Genomic DNA, 18,348 nt, shown 5'->3' on the forward strand with positions numbered 1-18,348 from the left:
AATCTTCCTGCCTCAGCCTCTCCAGAGCTGGGATTACAGGCAGGCAGCATCATACCTGGCAAATTTTTTTGTGTGTGTGCTGGGAATCGAACTCAGGACCTTCTGCTTGCAGGCAGGCACTCGTGCTACTGAGCTATATCCCCAGCCCATGATTTTTGTTTTTTTTCAATGATGAGAGTGATACCCCAAAAGTCAAATAGTACAGGGACTTCTAAATGAAAAGTGAAAGTTTCTTGTTGATTTTTTGAGACAGGATCTCGGTCTATGATTCAGGCTGGCCTTGAACTCACTATGCAGCCCAGGCTGGCCTTGAATCGGAGGCGATCGTACTGCCTGAGCCTCCCAAGTGCTGGGATTATAGGCATGTGCCACCACACCCAACTGAAAGGTGAATTTTTTTTTCTGTGGTTGCCCACTGGGCCCTTAGAAGAGTAGGGTACAGAGCCCCCAGCGGCCAGCAAGACCTCCCTCAGATCTGATGGCAGGCGTCAGCCCCCATGAGGGTCCTTGTAAATTCTGCTTTTCCATTGTTACTTAAAAGCCCATGCATCACAATGGAAAGAACAGCCTCGTCTCCTGGAACTTTTCAACCCTGCGGTGCATGGGCACACCCTGCAGCGCAGGGAAGAAAGTGTCCCAGGCAGCCCCCAAGAAAGTGTCTGGGGCCCTCCCCAGGCTCTAGTGTGCCCCTCAGATTGTGATGCTCCGGGACAGTTCGGGCTGCTCATGTTAAAAGCCTTTCAGTAATTGTCGAAAGAGACAGGACCCACCTGTGGGGCCAGTGCTCCTTGCTGCACCCAGGTAGGAGACAGGCAGAGCTGGCTGCTACTTCTACTGTGCCTGGTTAGCTGGTGGTGGGGCCAGGGGCTGAACCCAGACTGGCAACTTGGGGGTCCAGCCCCTGACCATGCCAGCTGCCCTCAGCTTAGGCCTGGAACACGATGGGGCGCCTGGCATCGGCTGCGGGCCCAGTGGACATGTGATGGCATCGGACGGCATGGCCACCACCCACAGGGACCCCGTGTGGTCCCCCTGTAGCCGCAGGCAGCTGCAGCGGCTGCTTAGGTATGGCCCACACCCACAGCACCTAGCACCCCAGTCATGAGGTGGTGCACACCCATTTCTGTCCCAGGATTCCTCCTCCCCGCTGCACCCACTTCTGCCCATCCCCCCACTCTCACTCTTTGCCCCTTATGCTCTCGCCCCCAAGCTGCCATCTCTCCGCCCACCCTGCTGCAGTCCTGTCCCTGCGACACCCACCTGCAGTTCTATCTCCACACCAGCACCTCCCTCTGCACCTAGCCCCTCCACTTGCCAGCCTGTGCCACCCAGGGCCTGTGCCCACCCCTCTCCTGTCTGCTCTTCCACCCACCTGACCCTCGTTCCCCAAGCCTAAGCCAAGACCTGTCCCAGCACAGGGAAGGTACGCTGCATGTGGGATCCGCCAAGGTCACCTTGGGGACCCATGGGGCACCTGCCTGACGCACAGCCCGGCCTCTACTACGGCGTGGATGAACAGTGCCAGGTCGCCTTTGGCCCAGCTGCTGTTGCCTGCACCTTTGCCAGGGAGGGGCTGGTGAGTGTGTTCCCCACATGCAAAGTGCCAGACACAAGGACGGACAGCTGCACCCCCAGTCTAAAGCTGTCGTTTACCTCTTGAAATCCTGAACTTTTGGAATGAAAGCCCTCACACTGTTTTTTTAGACAGGGTCTCACTATAGAGCCCAGGCTGGCCTTGAACTCATGGTGATCCTCCTGCCTCAGCCTCCTAAATCCTGGGATTATAGGCATGCACTGCCACACCCAGCTAATCCTCCCATTTTTGTTTGAGTGGGCCGTGCAAATTATGTATATGGTCCTGGCACACACATGTGTCCACAGATGCCTGTGTGAGTGAGCATACCAGCCTAGACAGCTTCCAAGGGCTCCCAACCTGGAGGAAGTAACCTCCTCACTGAGCAGCAGTGGGGGCAGGCACCCCAAAGGTGGACTTCCTCCCAGCGCTGCCTAGGACAATGAGGGGGTCCTAGACCTTTTGTCCTGGTGGGCTCCTTCCGCCATAAAACTACTATGGCCATGTACTTCCATAACCTTTGTCAGAGCAGGGTACTGGCTGTCAGTACGTCCTGGGGTCCAGGAGGGGCACTGCCCGGTGGCTCCTGAGCAACCTGCTGTCTCCGTCCTAGGACATGTGCCAGGCCTTGTCCTGCCACACAGACCCCCTGGACCAAAGCAGCTGCAGCCGCCGCCTTGTCCCTCTCCTGGACGGCACAGAATGCGGCGTGGAGAAGGTCAGGGCACAGGACGAAAGATTGCGCTTATGTGTATGTGTGCAGGTGTGTGCACAGGTGTGTGCAGTGTAGACAGATGTGTGCACAGGTGGGTATGTGTGCCTGTGTGTGCGTGTGCATCCGTGTGCACAGGTGTGTGTGTGCAAGTGTGCATACAGGTGAGCGCACAGAGATACATGCTCAGGCGTGTGTACAGGTGAGGGCACAGCTGTGATGTGGGCAGGTGTGGGCAGGAGTGTGTACACTCTGGCATGGGTGTGAACCCACACAGGGCCGCTCCAGCCTGGACCATTGTCCCTGGGGCAAGAGGCAGGAGGTCAGTAGTGAGGGGGTGGGGGAGAGACCGGAGCTGCCCTCTGACCTGGTGGTGGAGAGGGTGGCAGCAAGATGCTCAGGGGCACCTTGGGCATGACCTGATTGGCAGCCACCTGAGCCCTTCAGGCTGGGCTTAGTCTGGGTTTTCGGAACACACCCCTGTGGGATCCTGCTTGGTTCCTGCAGGGCTGAGGGATCTGCGAGTGCAGAGCTCCTGCCGACCTCGAGAGGAGTGGGTCCTGAACCCCGCTTCCGGGCACAGGGCCCCATCTCACCTCCCCCAGCCCTGGACACAGGGGTTGTGTCATGCTCTGTTGTGCAGAGAAAGGTCTGCTGTGGCCCGAGCTCCCCGGAATACCCTCTTGTTACCCACACTAGGCCCCCTCCGGCACGCCTCCTGCTCACCAGGCAGCCAGGCCCTTGCTCTACCCTTCCAGCTGGTGGTCTGACCTCTTCCCTTTAGTGTTTAGCCCCAAGCAGAATGAGGTGTAGGGGTGCCTAGGAGGGCGGAGTCCCTCTGGGGGTCCTTGTGGGTTTGGGGTCCTTTGTGTGTGTGCACTGGTGTCCCCATGGGGGTGTGCACGGAGCTGTCCCTGTCTTGCAGTGGTGCTTCAAGGGTCGCTGCCGCTCCCTGGCGGAGCTGACGCCGGTGGCAGCTGTCCACGGGTGCTGGTCCAGCTGGGGCCCCAGCAGTCCTTGCTCCCGCTCCTGTGGAGGCGGTGTGGCCACCAGGAGGCGGCGGTGTGACAACCCCAGGTACAGCGCGTGGGGGTGCCAGTCCTCCCAGGGCAGTAGGGCAGTGGGGCAGTGGTCACCTCTCACCCTTGTGTTTGGTGTTTTCAGGCCCGCCTTTGGGGGCCGTGCCTGCACCGGGGCTGATTTACAGGCCGAGATGTGTAACACTCAGGTAGGTCTGCTGCAGAGACTGAGCCATAGGGCCAGGTGGCTAACTTGGGGATCACATCTTGCCTCTGAGAGGGACCCCAGGACCAAAGCAGGACAGTCCTACTGGTGACCAGCAGAGACCCTGAAGCACGCCCTCCCTCCCCAAGCGTGTTTTTCCCTCGAAGGCGCATCTGCCAGTGAGAATTGCCCCTGCAGTGCCACCTACCACCAGAAGGAGCGGTGCTCCTTTTATTCATGAATTGAGGCGAAATCGCAGAGCATGATGTCACCTGTGTCAAAGTGTGCGATCCAGTGCCTTTTACACGAACACCCCTACATGGCTCCAAATGTTTCTATAACCAAGCAGTCCTTCCCCAGGGTCCCCTCCACCTGGCCCCAGCACCCACTGATCCTTTTACTTTTATTTCATTTTTTTCTTTTTTGGGGTGCTGGGGGTAGAGCCCAGGGTATTATGTGTGCCAGGCAGGTGCTCCACAGCTGAGCTGCACCCCAGGCTCCTTTTAAGCTACCGTGTGGCCAGGCAGCCTACGGTTCCTTTGGCCTTCGTGTATCGATGGGCACTGGTGGTGTGGCCAGCTCTCATCTGTTGCCAGTTGTGGCATGAGAAAGAGCTCGTGCAGGGCTGTTGGGGTCCCTGTCCTCGTTTTTTTGGGCTAAGTACCCATCTCCTCACGTGGCAGGAGCCATGGAAGGGGAGGGGGGACCTGCCAGTCCTTCCACTCCTTCTGAAGGGCATGGTCCCAGCCACCAAGGCAGAGCCCTCGCCTTCGAAGGCCGCCCTTGTAGCCCTGTTGAGGGACTTGGAGGGACGCTGTTATCAACCCATAGCAAACCCTCACGTGGGCTTGCAGGACCGTGTGCTGACTCCAGAACCACTGGGCTGTTGCCCACATGCCAACCTGTTCTGCCTTCTTTCCCATCACCAGTGATACCCAGGGGGTCAGTTCCGATTCTCTCCAGTGCAGAGGAGACCCGGATGCCTGCCCGGGAGCTGGGGGTGGGAGGGGCACCCTCTGCTCCTGACCCCACAGTCCCTGTGCTCTCCTGCCTTGAGATCACCTACAACCCAGTGAACAGCCAGAGTCAGCCCTGCTTCTCGGGGCCCTGCAAGAGCAGCGCCTTTTCCTGTCTTCTCCTGCTTTCATTATGCTGCTGCCTGTGCCCTTTACCAGTTCTCTAGAACTTTCCCACTGGCAGAGAGAGAGGCAGAGGCGCTGGTCCCCGCCACTGTTCAGCACAGGAAGCCATCACACAGCCCGGGACTGGGTCACCCCGTGTCTTGACCAGCACAAGGGGTGCATGCTGGCTCTGTGACAAGGGGCCCCGCTGTGCCTGTCCTCTACCCGCTGTGGCCAGGCCTGCGAGAAGACCCAGCTGGAGTTCATGTCCGAGCAGTGTGCCCAGACGGACAGCCAGCCACTGCCCCTCTCCCAGGGGGGCGTCACCTTCTACCACTGGGGTGCCGCCGCGCAGTACAGCCAAGGTGGGTCATGCAGCGCTGGGAGCCAGGCCTCTTCCCAGGCCAAGTGGTGGGGCGGCCACTGTGACTTCAGGACTGGGCAGGGCGGGCTCTTGTGTCCCGAAGACCCTGGTACAGGCCCGGCCAGGCCTCCCAGCTGATAAGCAGTAAGACCCCATTTCTGAACCTCAGTTTACTGTCTGGGAAATGGAGACAATGGCAGCGTCTCCCTCTGGGGTTGGAGAAGATTTGGAGAGAAAAAGCAGGGGAAATACCAGGCATGGTGCTTGGCTCGTAATCCAGACTGTCGTTATCAGATTTTGATTATCATCGCTGCCTCAGGAGGCAGGGCAGGCAGCTAGGGTAAAATCCTTGCCCAAAACTGAGGCAGGCGGTTAGGTGAACAGGCAAGGGGAGGGCCGGGCAGCTCTCCCCGCCTGCCTTGCCTCAGGGTTCCTTGTCGCTCTGGCCTTGCAGGGGACGCTCTGTGCAGACACGTGTGCTGGGCTATCGGGGAGAGCTTCATCGTGAGGCGTGGAGACAGGTTCCTGGACGGGACCCGGTGTGTGCCCAGTGGCCCCCAGGAGGACGGGACCCTGAGCCTGTGTGTGCTGGGCAGCTGCCGGGTAGGTGTGTGAGGCCAGCCCAGGTGGCCCTCCCGCCCTCAAGGCCCTGCGGCCTGCCTGCGCCTGTGGAAGGCCCCGGGCAGGTCTGTGGTGCACCGGGGAGCCGCGCTGGAAATGCGGGAGCATTGGAGGTAGCTGAGGTCACAGTCCTCACCATGGCCTGGGGGACACCTGTGAGCCCCTGAGCTCTCTTCTTGAGCCTCAGAGCCGGCGGGCTTGGGGTGTCAGGAGACACTTCCTCCTCTGACACCGGCCCTCTGTCATCCCTTTGCACAGACATTTGGCTGTGACGGCAGGATGGACTCTCGGCAGGTGTGGGACGTGTGCCGGGTGTGCGGAGGGGACAACAGCACATGCAGCCCCCGGAATGGCTCTTTCACAGGGGGCACAGCCAGAGGTAGGGAGAGGAAACAGCCCCCAGGAGCCCAGAGCCTTGGCCCAGACTGTTCTGTGGGCATCTCTCCGCGGGTCTCTCCCGAGTTGGCGCTGTCCTGTGGCCGATTCAGACCTTGGCGGTGATATTCACGCACCCCCATAGCTGTAGTGTGGAAGAAATAGACACTGTGCACGTGTGGCAGGCAGGGCTCCTCTGACCACTCGGGAAGACCCGCTGGGGGACCTGAGCAGACGGGAAGCGTCACGCCTGGGCAGCCCCTGACTGTGGGCTATGTAGAAGTCAAGGTGCACTGGCTAATGGTCACGGAGGACTGGAGCCCACCTCTCTCAGGTGCACCCGCTGGGCCGGAGACCCTCCGAGCTGGCCCGTGTTCCCAGCGGGGGCAGAGCCCTTGCAGGTGGCTCGCCAGCCTGGTTTGCTTTGCTCCGGTGACCGGCACTCACTGCGTCAGAAGCAGCCCCATGGCAGAGTCAGCATTTCTCCACGCAGCTGGGATGGGCTGGCTTTGACAGTGAGGTGAGCAACCTGAGGCCCCATAGCCCTCTGCTCTGCCTCTTCCCAGAATATGTCACGTTCCTGACAGTCACTCCCAACATGACCGGTGTGCACATCGTCAACCGCAGGCCCCTCTTCACGCACTTGGGTGAGTTGACTCGAGGACCCCCACCATCCCTGGTCCCAAGATGTCCTCTCTTCTGACCCCAGTGGTGGGTCTGGGGATTCCCAAAGTGACCTTGGCTTTCTAATTCACCAGGTGACTCTTGGAGGTCACAGAGGGTGGCTACCTTCAAGGTCACGTTTGCCCAGGGAAAAGGAAAAGGGGAGGGGGCGGGGAGGGGTAGGGTAAGGTTGGGCCGGGATGGCCCTGACATGAAGGCCTTGCATCCCACGGATCTGGCACCTTTCTGGCATTGAGGCATGATGTTTGCACAGAGCACGGCAACCTGGGAAGCTCCCTGTGGCCTGGGTTTTGTGTTTCTATTGGGCTTCATTCCATAGGGTGGCTGAGGGACAGTGACATCCCAGGATAGTCTTTCTCCCTGGCACTCGGGCCCCAGCAAAGTCATGTAGCTGGTCTGTCTGGTGTGGCCAGCCCAGCTTTGTGCTGCAAGGCAGGTGTGCCAGCCCCACCCGCTCTGGAGAGGCCAGCCCCTGCCCGGAGCCCAGGCGGGCTATCTCTCTAGGCTCACACTTCCTGTCCAAGCCAGAGGCAGGCAGAGGTCAGGCCTCTCCTGGGGCGAGGCTACATCTGCATGGTTCAGGGCCACGGGGCCTTTTACGGTCTGTGTACACCTTCACCTGACCTTTGAGCCCTTGAAAGGGATGTTTGCCCTGGGGCTGCAGCCCTGACCACAGGTGGTGTTCTGTGTGTGGAGGCACTAGGAAGGGCCGGGGGGTGTGACCACACACTGGGATCCAAATGGGGCCTGGTAGCAGGCTATAGGGAAGCCTTCCGGGGTGGGGTGCACGTGGCAGAGGGGTGCATACGGAGGGAGAGGCTGGGAGGACCAGCTCCCCAGGGACGGGCTGGGGATCTCAGGGCTGACCGTCTCCTTCTCACAGCGGTCAGGATCCAAGGGCGCTACGTGGTAGCTGGGGAAGCCGGCATCGCGCCCAACACCACCCACCCCTCCCTCCTGGAGGACAGCCGTGTGGAGTACAGAGTGGCCCTCGCTGAGGACCAGATGCCCCGCCTTGAGGAGATCCGCATCCAGGGGGCCGTCCAAGAAGACATGGAGATCCAGGTCCTCAGAGGGCGAAGAGCCAGTGCGGGTGGCTCTGGCGCTTTGTGCTCCTGTCTACCGCTCGTTCACTCATTCATTCGTGCCGCGGCCATCTGGGGCACCTGCCAAGCGTGGGGCCCTGTGCTGCTCATGGGGCTCAGCATCTCACACACCCTGGCGGGAGGGCAGAGCTCTGGAGCTCTAAGGGTGGGCAGGGGTCTGTGCGGGGACCGGCTCCTAGGAGAAGGCAGGGGGAAGGGCCAGCTGGGCACGCAGGCTGTGGTGCAGAGGAAGCTTAGGGTGGACGTTGACTCCTCCTGCCTCTCTTTGGCCAAGGCTCATGGGCACCCAGGAAGGCTTGGTGTGGCTGTCTTTCCTGACGTGCGCTCCTGTGTGTTCCCCATGTGTGCTTGGCCAGGCCCAAAGTCAGTGTATCCCCGAGGATGCCTGGAGAACGCTGAGGTTCCGGCCGGGCCAGCCCTGGCGTGGCGGTCCCCCTCCTGCTCTGCTGCTGCCCGGAAATGCTGACCCCTATTGCTTGCTGTCAAGCAGCTCCTCCAGCATCTAGGCACCATGCTCTGTCAGTGCTGTGGAGCAGGACTTCTGGGGCCCCGGAACCCCCATGTTTTCTATGGGGCGGCCAGGTGTAGGCGGAGGCAGCAGGGGCTCATGGCGCTGTGTGCTGGGCTCTGCCTCCAGGCGGGCTCCTCTCTTGGGCCCAGTCCACTCTGCAAGTGCAAATGGGCCCAGATGCCCTGCTGAACCCCTATCCAGTTTTGAGGGTCCAACCAGGCCACCAGGTGACCACAAGGCCCCTGGGATCCTGTCCCTTCCTGCTGCCCCTGGCCGAGCTCTCGTTGTAGACATTCATGGGGCACTGGACTCACCTGGATGCTGGCCTGGGGCACCCCTGATGGAGGCTCCACTGTAGTCTGTCCCCACCCAGAAAGTCTGGGGACCGTGCTCCATGCTCCCCTAGACCTGGTCCTTGGGAAGCACTGCCTGGGCCCCTGAGCTCAGACGCGCCGTCTGCTATGCTGTCTGCAGAGCCTGGCCATGTGGGGCTGAGGAATGAAACGTGCCGAGGCTCCTGGGGGCTGGGGGCCGTGGCAGCGGCTCAGGGTGCCCCAGAACAGGGTCTGCCCCGTGCAGGTGTACAGGCGGTACGGCGAGGAGTACGGAGACCTCACCCGCCCGGACATCACCTTCACCTACTTCCAGCCCAAGCAGCAGGCAGCATGGGCGTGGGCCGAGGAGCGCGGGCCCTGCTCGGTGAGCTGTGGGGCAGGTGAGGCCCAGGGCAGGGGTGCCCGAAGCCCCCGCTGGCCCTTGCTCGGAGGTGGCCGAGCCCTGCCTCTGCCCTTACAGGACTGCGCTGGGTGTCCTACCGCTGCCTGGACCAGGCCCAGAACATGTGGGTGGAGGCCAGCTTGTGTCAAGGGAGCCCCAAACCCCCTGCCTGGCCAGAGCCCTGTGTCCCCGCAACCTGTCCTCCGCGGTAAGTGCTGGGCTCAGGGACCCATGTGGCCTGTGCAGGGCGGCTCTGTGTGTGCCCTTGTTTAGTGCTGAAGTCAGCCTGGGCATGGGCTCCACTGGTGTCCCCATTTTGCTGGTGACAGCGTCTGCCCACGGTGACAATACCTACTGCCACCTTAGCTGGGCAGCAAGGCCCTAGGAGGTTGGAGGGGAGGTTTGGGGTCCTGGGGCCAGCACAGACCTGCACCCACCTTGGGGGGATGGTTAGCAGCCATACACTGCTAGGGACAGGGCCGTCCCTGATGGGGCAGCACTCGCTGTTGTACACCTGTCCTCGGGCTGGGTGTGTGCCGGGCAGCTACAAGGCCAGCCCTCTGGGAAGGGCGTCCGGGACGGCTCGGTCAGGCCAGGGGGAGCACATCGCTCTGCTGCCTTCTGTCTTCCTCCTGGCACCCTGGGGCCCGGTCCCGGGCCGACACTCACCCTCTCTGCTCAGCTGCAGACTTCGGTCTGTGCAGTGCTTCCTGTGAGGGAGGCCTGCGGGCTAGCCCGTGTGCTGTGTGGAGGCCCAGGTAGCCTTCCGAGGATGCTGCCCCTGACCCGGTACAGAGCGCTGGCCCAGCAGCCAGCCACCATGGAGGCCTGCAACGGCCAGCCGTGCCCGGGCAGGCAACAGTGGAGCGTCAGGGGACCTCCCTGTAGGGTTGTGCTCTGGGGTCCTCTCACCTCCAGGCGGCTAGCAGAGCTCCATGATAGTGTCTGGCAGTGGTGCAGCTTGGGAAACCTCCGCTGCCAGGAGGCTGTGAACTTCCAGACCCTGCCTCAAAATGGGGCCGAGGCTCCTGCTCATAGAGGCGCAAACCTCCCTTCCTTGTCCCTGGCGTCTGCTGTCAGTGCCCACATGGCTGCTGCTTCTCCCTCCAGCCTGAGCCCATTGGCTCCCTTGAGCCTGGAGCTGCGTTTCCTCTGGCCCGTTCCCTTTGTCATTATCCTTTGGTCGGGGGTCTGCCCCAGGCTTGGGGAGGAAGGCAGGAACAATAGGCTGCTCCCTGCACCCCGGCCCCTAGTGCCGCAGCAGGCTTTGCCGGTCAGGAACCCCAGAGGCACTGGTCGGTGGAGCAGTCAGCTGACCCAGAAAACACTTCAGAAAGTCCCTGAGCTTGGCTCCTAGATCCGGGGAGGCCGTCCCTGGCCAAGCTGCTTTGCAGTCAGGCACAAGGGCAGGCTGATGAGGCCCTGTGCTGTCCTCAGGCAGGAGGTGTCAGAGCCTGACCTGTGCACAGCGGCGGGCTGTGGAGCCCGCCCAGCCTCCCCCAACATGACGTGCGTGCAGGAGGCGGATGGCCTGGGCTCCTCAGCAACTGTAGGGCCCTGCACCACCCACAAGATGCCACCTGCTGGCAAGCCCTGTGTCGGGATGGCGTGTCCTCCAGTCTGGGCTCAGGTGAGAGGCCTGGGCAGAGGGTGGCCGGGGCTTCTGGGTCCTACTTGGCTGGGAGGATGCGGAGACCACTGTCCTGCAGGCCAGAGCGGGAGCACTGTCTGCCGCAGGTGCTCTGGGGTCACAGGGTAAACTGAGAGCCTCTGGAAGAGGCAGCCAGATTGGAGGGACAGTGGCCTGCTACCCGCTCCAGCTGGCATCCAAGTTCCTGAGGCTGAGGGCCTTGCGTTCGGGCCAGCAGCCAAACAGCCCTGGTCCCTCATAGCCCATGGGGCTGCAGGCCAGGTGTGCTCACGAACCTTCTCGTGCTCCCCAGCCCTCGGCCAACTCCACAGAGGACACTGCTACTGCCAAGAAGCCTGCAGAGGCCAAGGTGGGCGCATGTGCGGGCGTGGTGGTGGCGAGGGTGGGATGGGAGGCAGGTCTCCCCAGGAGCGGCAGAGTGGGCCCCGTGTGCTCTCCTGTGTCTCCTGAGAAGGCCGGGGGTGGGGGGAAAGCCCAGTGCTGGGCACAGGCAGGAGACCCAGACCCACTGTCTGCCCAACAGCTGCATCCCACAGCTCCAGAGGAGGAGGCTCCTGCTGCACACGTGTGGACACCTGTGCCCGGGCTGTGCTCCGTCTCCTGTGGGCAAGGTGAGGGTCCCAGGGATGCTCCCAATGCCAGCATGGTCCTCAGCTCTCTTACCTGCCTGCATTCTGCCTTAGATCCAGCAGGCATTTACAGTGGCTCCAGAAAACCGAAGCCACATGGAGACAGGGCATAGCCAAGGGGACTGCAGCCGGGTGTCCCAGCTGCTCTCCGTGTTCACTGAGAGGGTGAAGGTTTGGGAGAGACACGAACAGCCAGCGAGACTGGCACGAACCAGTGTCCCTCATAGCTGGTAGAGGTGCAAGAGATGGTCCAAACTGGCCACCAAGCAGAGAAGCAAAGTTACGTAGTGTCTGTTGTGTTCATTTCTGATCGTGGTAGAAGACACATAAACTCACCATCCTAAGTGTTCTGCTCATCAGCACCAAGCGCATTACATTGTCCTGCAGCCGTCTCTGCCACCCTTCACCCCCGGAAATCTCCTGCCATTGCAAACTAACCCCCTGTCCCCATTAAACACCAACTTCCTGTTCCTGTCCGTAGCCCCTGGCGACCTGCGTTCGACTGCCTGTCTCTGTGGCTCTGGCTCCTCTGAGGCCCTCAGATTGGTGGAGTCCCACAGGGGGCGTGCTTTGTGACTGTGGCGTCCTCTGAGCACGCCCTTGTGGCAGTTGTCAGGACTGTCTTCTCTCTTAGGGCCGAGGAGCGTCCTGGGAGGCACGGCCGGGGCTTTGTCTCTCCGTCCTCCCGCGGATGGATGTGCGACTCTCCTTGTGTGATAATGCCATTTCCCACACAGGCTGCGCATCCTTCCCAGAGTCCCTGCTGTCGCTCCCTTTGGGCCTCTCCCGGAAGTGGGGGGTCTGCTTGATCACGCGGTCATTCCGCGTGTAACTGTTGGAAGAAACCTCTACTTCTTCGCACACTAGAATGTTACATCCTGACCAATGGGGCACGGGTTCAGGTTTCTCCGTGTCCTCACTCCACATTTGTCATTGCTGAGGTTTTCAAACCTTCAGTTCCATAGTGGCCATCTTGGATGATGTGGGGGTGCAGAGTCCGAACGCCCTGAGCAGTGGTCATCCCACCTCAGCAAGTCTCGAGCTCAGATCAGACTGACTTGTCCTAAAGGGGTGATGGAGGAAACCAGCCCTAAGAAGAGACTTTCTCCTAGCAATTCTCACCATGTCTCTCCATACCCAACAGTCACTTCCATTTGAGGAACACCTACTGTGTGCCAGGCACTTCGTCACTTTTAAATCTTTTTAAATGACTCTGCAAGTAGATAGTGTAATACAAAAAAGCCAAAGCTCAGAGAGATTAAGTCACTTACCCAAGGTCACACAGCCAGTAAGCAGCAGAGCCAGGTCTCGGGCCCCATGGGCCTTGTCCACTAGAGCTGTCCAGGGAGCCATGTGCTGTGGTCCTGCTGAGCCACCTCTCAGGGTGAGGGGCCCCTGCTTCCTCCCTGCAGGACTGATGGAGCTGAGCTTCCTGTGCATGGACTCTGTCCTCCAGACGCCTGTCCAGGAGACACTGTGTGACTTGGCCAGCAGGCCTGGGAGCCGGTGGGAGGTGTGCCAGGCTGGCCCATGTCCCCCTCAGTGAGTAGGGCAGGGAGACTGCAGGGGAAGGGGAAGGAACCTGACCCGGGGTGGTCTCCTGGAGAGCTCTGGCTTTTCTCATGCAGGTGGGAGGCCCGGGCCCTGGCACCGTGTCCAGCAACCTGCGGTGGGGGGCGGGTGCCCCTGGCCATACGCTGCGTGAGAGTGGAGCACAACCGCCCTGTCCCTCTGCCTCACTCCGAATGCTGGCCCGCCCCACAGCCCAGCCCCTTCCAGGACTGCAGCCCAGAGCCCTGCCCGGCCAGGTAAGCCCACGCCCAGGCGAGCCCTCATCCAGGGGCAGGCAGCCCTAGCTTGCACCCCAGCTCTGCTGGCCCCTTCTGAGCCTCAGCATGTGGGCTGCAGGAGCCGTCATCCTGCTGCCCCAGTGGGCTGTGGGGCCTAAGGAGGCCACCCTGTGTGCCGAGCCCACGAAGGGCCCAGGTGCTGTGGGTGCCTGTGTTGATGGCCCGTGTCCTCCTTCCCACTCTTCATGAGCATCTGCTACACCCAAGTGCTGCTCTGGAGCCAGGGGACGCAGCAGGGAACAAGAAGGGCGAATGTGCCTGCCCCCCTGGAGCCGAAGGGGAAGGGGTGCTGGGCAGTGACCAGGACAGACGGTGTGACAGCTTGATGCAGCATAGCAGAACTATGGGATCCCCGGTGCCAGACACTTTTGCGGGGTCCCCTTTCTGCCGACTCTGCCCCCACTGCCACAGACAGGCATATGCCACCTGACACTGCCCCCTGCTTCCCTCTCCACAAAGTGGGTTGTTCTGAGTGCTCTGTCCCCTGGGCTGAGCCGCTGGGGGACCAAAGCGGGGCCCAGGGAGGGACTTCTCTAGGTTCTTCCCAGCCTTCTATCTCCCTGGTCTGGAGGGATCAGGGGAGACCTGGCTCACTGGGTCCCCGCCATGGAGATCTTGGGCCTACTGAGTCCGTTTGTCCTGGCCGGCAGTCCAAGCTGGAGGCCTGTGGTGTGAGCCATGGGGGAGGGTTGCGCAGAAAATCCCGTATTATGTCCGGGCCCACGGGGAGGGTGATAATGAGGAGACCCTACCAAATGGCCAGTGCCAGGAGCTGCCTGGCCCAGAGCTCTAGGAGGCCTGCAGCCTAGGGGCGTCTGGTGCATGGTGACACCTGGCCAATGCCTGGGGGTTACAGAGAGTGCACAGCACACAGGACTGCCTGGCAGGCTGCGCTGGGCTTGGGAGGTGAGGTCCCAGTGCCATGAAGGCAACAGTGTCCTGCGGGGGCATCTGTGAGAGCTGGGGGGGCGGGGGGGCGGCGCCAGCTGTGCAGGTGGGGGAGTGGCCCCAGCAAGGATGGGTGACAGAGCCACCACCAGAGGGCGCCTTGAGAACTGTTTCTTGTTAGGGGGCCTGAGACTGGCGGGAGGTTTGGCTGGGTTTCCCCTCACCTGATTGGAAACCTGTCCAGTGACGGCCGGAGGAGCAAGGCTGGAGCCCGCATTGGTCTTCTGTCCCGGCAGGTGGAAAGTCCTGTCCCTTGGCCCATGCTCAGCCAGCTGTGGCCTTGGCACTGCGACACGCGTGGTGGCCTGTGTGCAGCTGGACCGGGGCCGGGACGCCGAGGTAGACGAGGCATCCTGTGTGGCTTTGGTGCGGCCACAGGCCAGTGTGCCCTGTTTCGTCGCTGACTGCGCCTACCGGTGGCACGTCAGCCCCTGGATGGAGGTAGGAGCAGCTACCAGCACTGGACTTGCCCTGGGGATGAGGGGTTGAGATGCCCTGGGGATGGCGGGCACTGTGGCCCCTGAGAGGAGGGGCCCCAGGCTGTCGAGCTGGCCTCCTGGCAGCCGTGGAGGGAGCCTTTCTGAGCCTCAATGTCTTGAGCTGTATAACGGAGACACCTGCCCATCTGCCAGGTTGACATCTGAGCCTACCTGGCCTGTGGCCACCGCTGTCCCCGTCATCCTGTTGCAGGGTCACTTGTGACTCCTTCCCTCTCCCTGCAGTGCTCTGTCTCCTGTGGGGACGGCATCCAGCGCCGGCATGGCACCTGCCTTGGACCCCAGGGCCAGGCACCTCTGCCACCCAGCTTCTGCCAGCACTTGCCCAAGCCAGCAACGGTGCAAGGGTGCTGGGCCGGGCCCTGTATGGGGCAGGGGGCCCCCAGCCTGATGCCCCAGAAGGATACCACCACTTCAGGCCCGACCATGGCTGCCGCTGCTGGTGCCGCTCTGGCGTGGCCCCTGACTCCAGCCAGGGCCCGCCTCACCGCCCCAGTGTCTCAGCCTCCGGGGCCCCAGGACAGCCCAGCAGAGTCCAGTTAGGTTCCTTGGCTCTTTCCTTTGGGAGGCTGGCGGCAGCGGGGAGGCAAAGGCACCTGTGAGGAGCCCAGGGCTTCCCTCTGTCAGGAGCACCTGGAAGCCGCTCTGTCCCTCGGAGGATGAAACTGACCCAAGCAGCCCCCTCCCAGACCCACGGAGGCTCCCATGGGGGTACCCCACCCCAGCCTCCTTGCGCAGCAGGGAAAGCCCTGCTCTGCTCTAATGGGGACCCCACAGCTCTGCTCACCCCACTCCTCTGCTCCCTTTGCAGGTACCTGTGGCAGGCAGCACCTGGAGCCCACGGGAACTATCAACATGAGAGGCTCCGGCCAGGCGGACTGTGTGGTGGCCATTGGGAGGCCCCTGGGGGAGGTGGTGGTGCTCCAGGTCCTCGAGAGTTCCCTCAACTGCAGCGCAGGTACATCTAGGGCCACTGCTGCCAGTTACAGGGCCACCAGGTGCCAGCGCCACTCCAGGGTGCCTGGTTCCTATAGGACACTCGCCGTGCATTCCTACTCATTGTCACAGCACCTGTGACTGTCCCTGCTTTACAGCCAAGGAATTTGAGGCTAGGGGAAGTTTCCTAATACACCCGCTACTTACAGTCCCATAGCCAGTGAGAGGGGAGCTGGAATTGGGTTTCAGCTCAGCGTACCCCAGAGCCACTGGAGCCAATTGGGATGGGGACACTGGGGCCTCACACCCTGCCTCTTTTTTTTTTTTTTTTTTTTTTTTTTTGTCTTTCTGAGACAGAGTCTCGCTGTGCAGTTCAGGTTGGCCTTGAGCTCACTTTGTAGCCCAGGCTGGTCTCAAATTCACAGTGATCCTCCCGCCTCAGCCTCCCGAGTGCTGGGATTCCAGGCATGCGCCACCACGCCCGGCCTAATATGCCTCTATCTTATAAGGCTGAGCTACCATACTACCCCAGGTGGGACCTGAACCCAAACCCTGCCTCTTTGTAGGGGAGTCGTTGCTGCTCTGGGGCCGGCTCACCTGGAGGAAGGTGTGCAGGAACCTGGCAGGAAAGACTTTTGGCTCCAAGACCAACACCCTGGTGGTGAGACAGCACTGCCTGCGGCCCGAGGGCGGAGTGGTGCTGCGGTATGAGAGCCAGCCTGCCCCGGAAGCCTTCCACGGAGGTATTGCTTCCCAGTGGGATGACCAGGCAAGACAGGCTGGGAGCTGGCCACGCTGGCCTAGGCGTGCAGTTAGGATGAGTTTCTGGGATGAAGCTGTGGTCCTTCCTGTCTGGGCCCTGCAGCCAGAGGGGTGGTGTGAGACGTGGTCCACATCCTTCCCTACCCCTCAGGCCACTGTCTTCTGCCCTTGACCTGCAGGCTCAGGTCCTTCAAGGGCCTTTAGCATTCTTCTGTGACCCACTTTCCCCCGGACCTCTTACCCCACGCCCTGGTGTCCATGTGCATGGCTGGGCCCACCACGCACAGGCACCCGCTGCCACACCCCCCTCAGACAGAGGATGGCATCTTGGGGAGCCTTTGGTGGCCCCTGGGCCTTACTACCTCCCAGCAACCCAGGGGGGCCAAAGTCAGCTTTGCCAGCCAGCTGCAGAGGTTTCAGATCCCTCAGGTCTCATGGGAAAGTGGTGCAGGGGGGGCTGGCCGCTGCAGAAGTTCACTGCTCCACCCCCTGCCCCGGCACCACCTGCCCCTCAGCAGGGAGCTGCGCTGCAGGCCCTGCTCCCACTGCTTCTGGTTTCCTGGCCTCACCACACACAGGCTGGGGGGAGGCTGAGGGGCACATGCGGGGTGGCGAGAGGGCTCCTAGCACTCACAGCTGCCACTGCAGAGGCCGACCTTTGTGCTGGGTTCACTGTAAAGTACTTCCGCACCGTAACTTCCCAAGCCCCCTAAAAGCTCCCCTTCCCGGTGTGTGCCCTGTTCCCTTCACTGTACGGAGACAGGGACGGACCCTTGGAGCATTTCAGATCTTTGTCTAAAGTCGCTCAGCTAGGATGCGGTGGGAGCAGGCATCCAAGGGGCTGTACCTGGGAGCCCTCGAACATGACTTTTGGTCAACCGTGTCCCCTCATGGTCCCTGGCTGTGAGCTGCCCTGGTGTCCCCAGTCTGTCTGGGCTCCTGTGTCCCCGAGATGGCCCACGCCTGGTCTACCACCTGCTCTCCCCTGCAGAATGCGACACGCAGCTCTTCGGACCCCGGGGTGAGATTGTGCGCCCCCTACTGAGTCCAGACGGGAGGACCGCAGGCGGCTGCAGGATCTTCATCAGCGTGGCTCCGCAGGCCCGCATCGCCATCCACGTCCTGGCCAACGGCGTGGGCGCTGGGGCCAATGGCAGCTCCATCTCAGTGAGGACGCCAGGAGCAGGACAGAAATGGGCTGATTTACTAGGATTCTGGGCCGCTGGCCCTGGAGACGAGATGGGGGACTGGGCTCAGGGCACCTCTTCAGTTTACTTCAGACCTTAGATCTCAGAAACATTGCTGAAGGGGAAGGAGAATTTCCCCTACTTACTCCACGGACGTGTACTGTGCTTCCTGCCGGAAGGAAGTAGGCCAGCCCAGCTGTGTCTGGGGACACGCACAGCTTCCCCGGGCCTCTGTGTCCCTGCTAGGGCGCTCTCTGCTGAGGACTCCCATCATCCTGACTGTTTTCTCTTTTCCTCCCAGATCCGGGACGCCCACAGCACGAGGACCACAACCCTCCATGGGCAGCAGGCCCTCTACTGGGAGTCAGAGGGCAGCGAGGCGGAGGTGGAGATCAGCAAGGACTTCCTGGAGGGGCATGCTCGCCTTCGAGGCCACTACTGGACCCTCCCCTCGAGGGTGCTGGAGGGAGACCCTGTCTTAGGGGTCTCTCCAAGCAGCAGAAGGGAAGGGAGGGCGCCTGACACTTCCTGAGCCCATCAGGTGTCCTGTCAAGCCTGGAAGTGCGTTCCAGCTCCGACTTATGCAGGTCTCAGGGATTCTCCTTGAGAGTCCTCTCCAGTGTGCAGAAACCTAGGGGTGGGAGGTGGAGGGCTGAGGAGAGCGCTCCAGCCTCTCAGGTACCAATAAAGGAAACAGGAGGCCTGACCGGCCTTTCTTCAGGTGAACTGTCCAAGCCTGGCTTGACACGGGCCCTGCCTCAGGGCAGGGTTTCCCTGGGTGTAATCGGATTATCCTGGCCATCTCTCTCTCTCTCTTTTTTTTTTTTTTGTCTTTTTGAGACAGGGTCTCTATGCAGTTCAGGCTGACCTTGAGCTCACT

General features: G+C 61.5%; 1 protein-coding gene across 4 annotated transcripts in view; it reads left to right on the forward strand.

Annotated features, from left to right (window-relative positions):
• Adamts13 (ADAM metallopeptidase with thrombospondin type 1 motif, 13) overlaps positions 1 to 18,260 on the forward strand; it is a 25,062-nt gene extending 6,802 nt beyond the window's left edge. Inside the window, exons 10-32 of one of the 4 annotated variants that reach the window (XM_013506558.1) lie at positions 925 to 1,065; positions 1,414 to 1,576; positions 2,187 to 2,291; positions 3,211 to 3,362; positions 3,450 to 3,513; positions 4,869 to 4,995; positions 5,449 to 5,597; positions 5,874 to 5,994; positions 6,557 to 6,637; positions 7,558 to 7,739; positions 8,871 to 9,006; positions 9,087 to 9,216; positions 10,446 to 10,638; positions 10,952 to 11,008; positions 11,183 to 11,270; positions 12,701 to 12,830; positions 12,917 to 13,096; positions 14,323 to 14,527; positions 14,809 to 15,121; positions 15,395 to 15,541; positions 16,086 to 16,262; positions 17,273 to 17,448; positions 17,770 to 18,260. In XM_013506558.1, the coding sequence (XP_013362012.1) occupies positions 925 to 1,065; positions 1,414 to 1,576; positions 2,187 to 2,291; positions 3,211 to 3,362; positions 3,450 to 3,513; positions 4,869 to 4,995; positions 5,449 to 5,597; positions 5,874 to 5,994; positions 6,557 to 6,637; positions 7,558 to 7,739; positions 8,871 to 9,006; positions 9,087 to 9,216; positions 10,446 to 10,638; positions 10,952 to 11,008; positions 11,183 to 11,270; positions 12,701 to 12,830; positions 12,917 to 13,096; positions 14,323 to 14,527; positions 14,809 to 15,121; positions 15,395 to 15,541; positions 16,086 to 16,262; positions 17,273 to 17,448; positions 17,770 to 18,000 (3,448 nt within the window). In that variant the 3' untranslated portion in view covers positions 18,001 to 18,260. The remainder of the gene's footprint in view (positions 1 to 924; positions 1,066 to 1,413; positions 1,577 to 2,186; positions 2,292 to 3,210; positions 3,363 to 3,449; positions 3,514 to 4,868; positions 4,996 to 5,448; positions 5,598 to 5,873; positions 5,995 to 6,556; positions 6,638 to 7,557; positions 7,740 to 8,870; positions 9,007 to 9,086; positions 9,217 to 10,445; positions 10,639 to 10,951; positions 11,009 to 11,182; positions 11,271 to 12,700; positions 12,831 to 12,916; positions 13,097 to 14,322; positions 14,528 to 14,808; positions 15,122 to 15,394; positions 15,542 to 16,085; positions 16,263 to 17,272; positions 17,449 to 17,769) is intronic. The other 3 variants (XM_013506559.1, XM_013506561.1, XM_013506560.1) reach the window with 3 other exon arrangements.
• Positions 18,261 to 18,348: the final 88 nt, after the last annotated feature.

This window comes from Chinchilla lanigera, unplaced genomic scaffold, assembly GCF_000276665.1.
Source record: "Chinchilla lanigera isolate Chin_1 unplaced genomic scaffold, ChiLan1.0 scaffold00112, whole genome shotgun sequence".
Lineage (NCBI taxonomy): Eukaryota > Metazoa > Chordata > Mammalia > Rodentia > Chinchillidae > Chinchilla > Chinchilla lanigera.